At 36.7% G+C, this 4,586-nt stretch overlaps 1 protein-coding gene across 1 annotated transcript; it reads left to right on the plus strand.

Moving 5' to 3' along the window:
- Window positions 1-1,152: 1,152 nt before the first annotated feature.
- On the plus strand, window positions 1,153-3,309 carry LOC111998435 (uncharacterized). The gene is given in 6 exon segments (XM_065763368.1): window positions 1,153-1,415; window positions 1,503-1,857; window positions 1,959-1,980; window positions 1,983-2,085; window positions 2,233-2,368; window positions 2,804-3,309. Coding segments are annotated over 6 exon segments (1,119 nt in total). The 3' UTR covers window positions 3,044-3,309.
- Window positions 3,310-4,586: the final 1,277 nt, after the last annotated feature.

Consider the following 4,586-nt stretch of genomic DNA (forward strand, 5'->3'; position numbering starts at 1 on the left):
TTAGAATTTTTGCAATTATAGGCCATTAGTATGTCTCATTAAACTAAAATAAAGGAAATTTCATGTAATCTGTGTTTACAACCTAATTTAGACTTCAAGTTTGCTTCATATGAATATTTGATTGTATTCTACGACCAAAATTGTATCCAAGCAACTTAAAAAACCTTAATAAAGAGACACATTTTAATAAAGAACCATTTTCTTGTGAGTGGTTTCTGGCACTAAAATACCTGCACCTTTCGGTGTTTATGTTTCAAATTTTTAGTGTCCTGATAATTTTCAAGGCTAGTTCACTTGAGTTTCCATTACTTTTAGTTAATAGTGACTCACTGAGGAGGCAAAGTGAAACAATTTAGGAAGTTTAGGGTTGTAATTAATTTTTTTTTTAATTCAGTATTTACTTAGAATCCAGCCCTAAACTATGAGGACCCCCTCTCCCCTTCCTCTCTCTCTCTCTCTCTCTTCTCTCTCTCTCTCTCTCTCATTGTAAGCAATTTTTCTGCACGAAGTTGTAGCAGTCAATTAAAACTTTGCTCTAAGAGCTTTATGTTTTCCTATTTTTGAGGATTACTATATTGGAACCCTTTACTAATCCACTATACTTAGTTTCAATGTACCTGAACAATTGTAAAAATTTAGTTTCTTGATTGTCAATTTAAAGCCTGAGGGGCCAATTAAAACTTGGGTTAACTTACAAGAGGGCTATAATGTTTCTTTATGCCAATTACCACTTCCACATTTTAGTATCCCATTAATGGGCAAGTCTTAGAGTCTAATGATGTTCCCTAGCAAACAAAAATTATTGCAGATTAGGGCAGTTTCTATTCAGTCTTTGTTTAATTTTTAGATTTACTGAGTGGCATTAGTCAAAATGCTTGTGTTTTTGTGTTTCCTTGATTCTTTTGGGACCATTGTCTTCTTAGTTAAAGAAATAGTAGATCTTTGCTCTTCTCAAGGAAAATGAGATTTGTATTCAGATTTAGATGCTGTCTCCACCAAGAAATTAATGTTGCAAATTTCAACTCTTGTTGGATTCTGTATTTGAAATGTAAATGTACGTACATAACATTCTAAGCTGCACATCCTTGCCTTGTTACTTTCTAAAAATCAACTATCCTTCAATTGTGATTTGGCTGTGTGGCTTCTAGTGTAATGAATCCTGCTTTCTTTGGCTTGTGTTTTTGCAGAAATGGGGCACAAAAGTTGTTAGGCATCCTGATTGCTGTTGGTGAAGCAGTTGCCTATGTCCTATCTGGGATCTACAGCAGTGTTGGTCAACTCGGTGTGGGCAATGCTATTCTTATAATTATTCAACTTTGCTTTGCTGGAATTATTGTGATATACCTAGATGAACTTCTCCAGAAGGGATATGGTCTGGGGTCTGGGATCTCTCTCTTCATAGCGACCAACTTCTGGTAGGCTACAAATGTAATTTTCATCATGGTGTTTAGAATGGTATGATCTATGGTGTTTTAATCCTCTATTTTCGGTTGACTGTGCAGTGAAAACATTATTTGGAAAGCCTTTAGCCCCACAACCATTAACAGTGGCTGGGGGGCTGAATTTGAAGGTGTTGTTATTGCTTTGTTCCATCTACTGATCACTAGGAGTGACAAAGTTCGTGCTCTTTGAGAGGCTTTTTACCAGCAAAACCTGCCAAATGTTACTGATTTGCTTGCCACGGTCTTGATCTTCCTTATTGTCATCTGCTTCCAAGGTTTCCGTGTAGTTCTGCCAGTCAGATCAAAGAATGCTCGTGGACAACAGGGCTCGTATCCAATTAAGCTTTTCTACACCTCCAACATGCCTATCATTCTCCAATCTGCCCTTGTGTCAAATCTCTATTTCATCTCCCAGGTACTAAAGTTAATTATGCAGTGGTGGATATCAAACACCTTGCTTTACATTGTAATTGAAATGACACCATTTTTTTTTAATTAAAAAAAAATTTCATCCAGTTGCTATACAGGAAGTACAGTGATATTTCATTGTAAATCTGTAGGGAAAGTGGAAGGAATCTGAATATTCAGGTGGCCAGTATATTCCAGTCGGTGGTCTTGCTTACTATGTCACTGCACCAGCAAGGTGATGCAGTATTTTCCGTTATCATATATTATCATATTATCATATTAAAGTGGAAAAGCGTGGGCCACCAGGAGTAGCTAGACATTGTGTTTTTGTCCATTGCTCTGATGCCTTGGTTTTTCCTCTGTTGATGTTATCATTATGCAGTTTGGCAGATATGGCAGCCAATCCATTCCATGCTCTATTCTATTTGGTGTTTATGCTTTCAGCTTGTGCCCTATTCTCAAAAACCTGGATTGAAGTATCTGGGTCTTCTGCCTGAGATGTTGCTAAACAGCTCAAGGTATTCCAAGAAGAAACTTATGTCACACTTCAAAAAAAACACACAAATATTTATTTTTACTTTTAACCATTTGAAGAGCAGTCTCTTTGATCAATAATATAGATTGCTAGTGCTATTGACCAGTAATGACACCTCATGTAACTTTAATTAAGTAGGCATGAGATGCCCCTAGTTTTCTTAGTTTTGTGATCATATGAAGACACCTATGCTCTGTTTTTTGCAGTAACTTTATAAAATGTTTGTATATCTACAGAGTTCCTTTTTGATTTTCCATGCTTATAGATGATATGCCTTTTGCACTGCTGCTGTTTTATGATCATGAGCATTACATTGTAGATGAGATATGTAGGATTAAGATACGGTGCTCCAAAAATGTTATAATTATGAATTATTATGCATTTGGATGATGCTAAACACTCCATGCTGGTTCTGCAGGAACAACAAACGGTGATGCCTGGACATTGTGATTCAAACTTACAGAATGAGCTGAATCGCTACATACCTACTGCAGCTGCATTTGGTGGAATATGCATTGGTGAACTTACAGTGCTGGCAGATTTCATAGGGGCCATTGGCTCAGGAACTGGAATATTACTTGCTGTTACAATCATCTATCAGTACTCTGAGACATTTGAGAAGGAAAGAGCCAGTGAACTTGGCTTCTTTGGCTTTTAAGTGCTAGACGTCTGTTTTAGGGAAATCTTAGGTGGTGCTAATGTGCTCCCTGACAGTTTTGGTGAAGTTATAGATGCAACTAGGTTCCACCCTTGTTGACACACACCATGGATAGAGATTGAAATCAATATGTAGTTTGGTAATGGTTAGTGACTTGCTTTTCTATTTGTATGGTAATCATGTTGGCATGCTGAGGCACAGACAAAACAACTACCCGTGAAAACTGAGATGTTAAACTTTTCCTTTATTTGTGTTACCTTTCTCTATGTTGCATGCATTTGTTTGTATCTTGTTCTATGATATGCTTGGTTGCGTGCCACTTGACCCATGATTTGGTTGTTATGATTGGAGACACACAGATACGTCCATTAAATAAAGTTGCCTTCAAATTTGGACTGAGCAAGGGACCTGACCCGATAGGTTTTGGGCAGGTCCGAGAATATTCGGGTTGGGTTTCGGGCCTTAATGTTGGGTTATTTTTGGGTTCGGGTCGGTGTCGGGTCTTGTAAATAAACTTCAGGACCTGATTTTTTTTTTTTTAAAAAAAAAAAAAAAAAAAAAAAGCCTACTCTTTGTTGGTCTCTCCCCGCCTCCTCAACTCTCCAGCCTCTCTCAGCCCTGTGAATCTTACTCAAGCTACTCTCCTATCTCTACGTGTGTAAGTCATTCTTCTCTTTGTTTGGTTTTTTTTTTTTTTTTTCCCTTAATTTAGTTGGGTTTTTAATACTTTCAGATTTTGGATTCAATTCTATGTGAATATCCTGTTTGGGTTTGATTTTCTTGCATTTTGTGAGGTGGGTTTGGCTTGAATCATACTCACAGGCAGCAAAACTAGTTTTTTAAGGACCCATTTCGATTTTTTTTTTCAGGTTTTTAACTAAAGAGCTGTGTTTTTTAGAGGACCCATTTCGATTTTGTTCAGGTTTAACTAAAAATACACAATTTTTATACTATTATTCTTTTCCCTATCACGTCTTCAAGAATGTGTCACAATAGATCATTCTGTCTTGACATAGCATATCCAATAGAATAGAACATTAATTGCTAGACGTTCTTTGTGGTTTTAACAATGTCCCTGTCACAGTTTCAGGAACTAATGTCACTATAAATTTCTTATGTTTTCCCGTGCGCGTACCCCACCGCCTGAAATTTCTAATCAGATCAATTGTTTGCAGGGACTAACGTGAAGATAGCTGCAATTCCATCCAATGTAGTGGTGCTCAGGTCTGATAATTTTGGTGAGGTTGTTTTGGATGAAACCAAAGATGTTTTGGTTGAGTTCTATGCACCGTGGTAAGCATTCTTATTTCTCTCTCTCTCTCTTAGTGTCTACTTTTTATAGATTCTGTTGATCTTGCTTTCTCCATGGGCAGTGAATTTTGAAATTAATTTATTTTTCTTCTTAATTTGTTCTCTGTTAATGGATAGTTTCTAATGGATTGAGATTTTGCCAGGCGTGGTCATTGCAAGAAGACCTTCATTTTGATATTTAACATATAGAATCCAGGTTGATGAATTCAGGTTGTTTTATTATTGATTTTTT

The sequence above is a fragment of the Quercus suber genome, unplaced genomic scaffold (assembly GCF_002906115.3).
Source record: "Quercus suber isolate HL8 unplaced genomic scaffold, Cork oak 2.0 scaffold_504, whole genome shotgun sequence".
NCBI classification, from domain to species: domain Eukaryota; kingdom Viridiplantae; phylum Streptophyta; class Magnoliopsida; order Fagales; family Fagaceae; genus Quercus; species Quercus suber.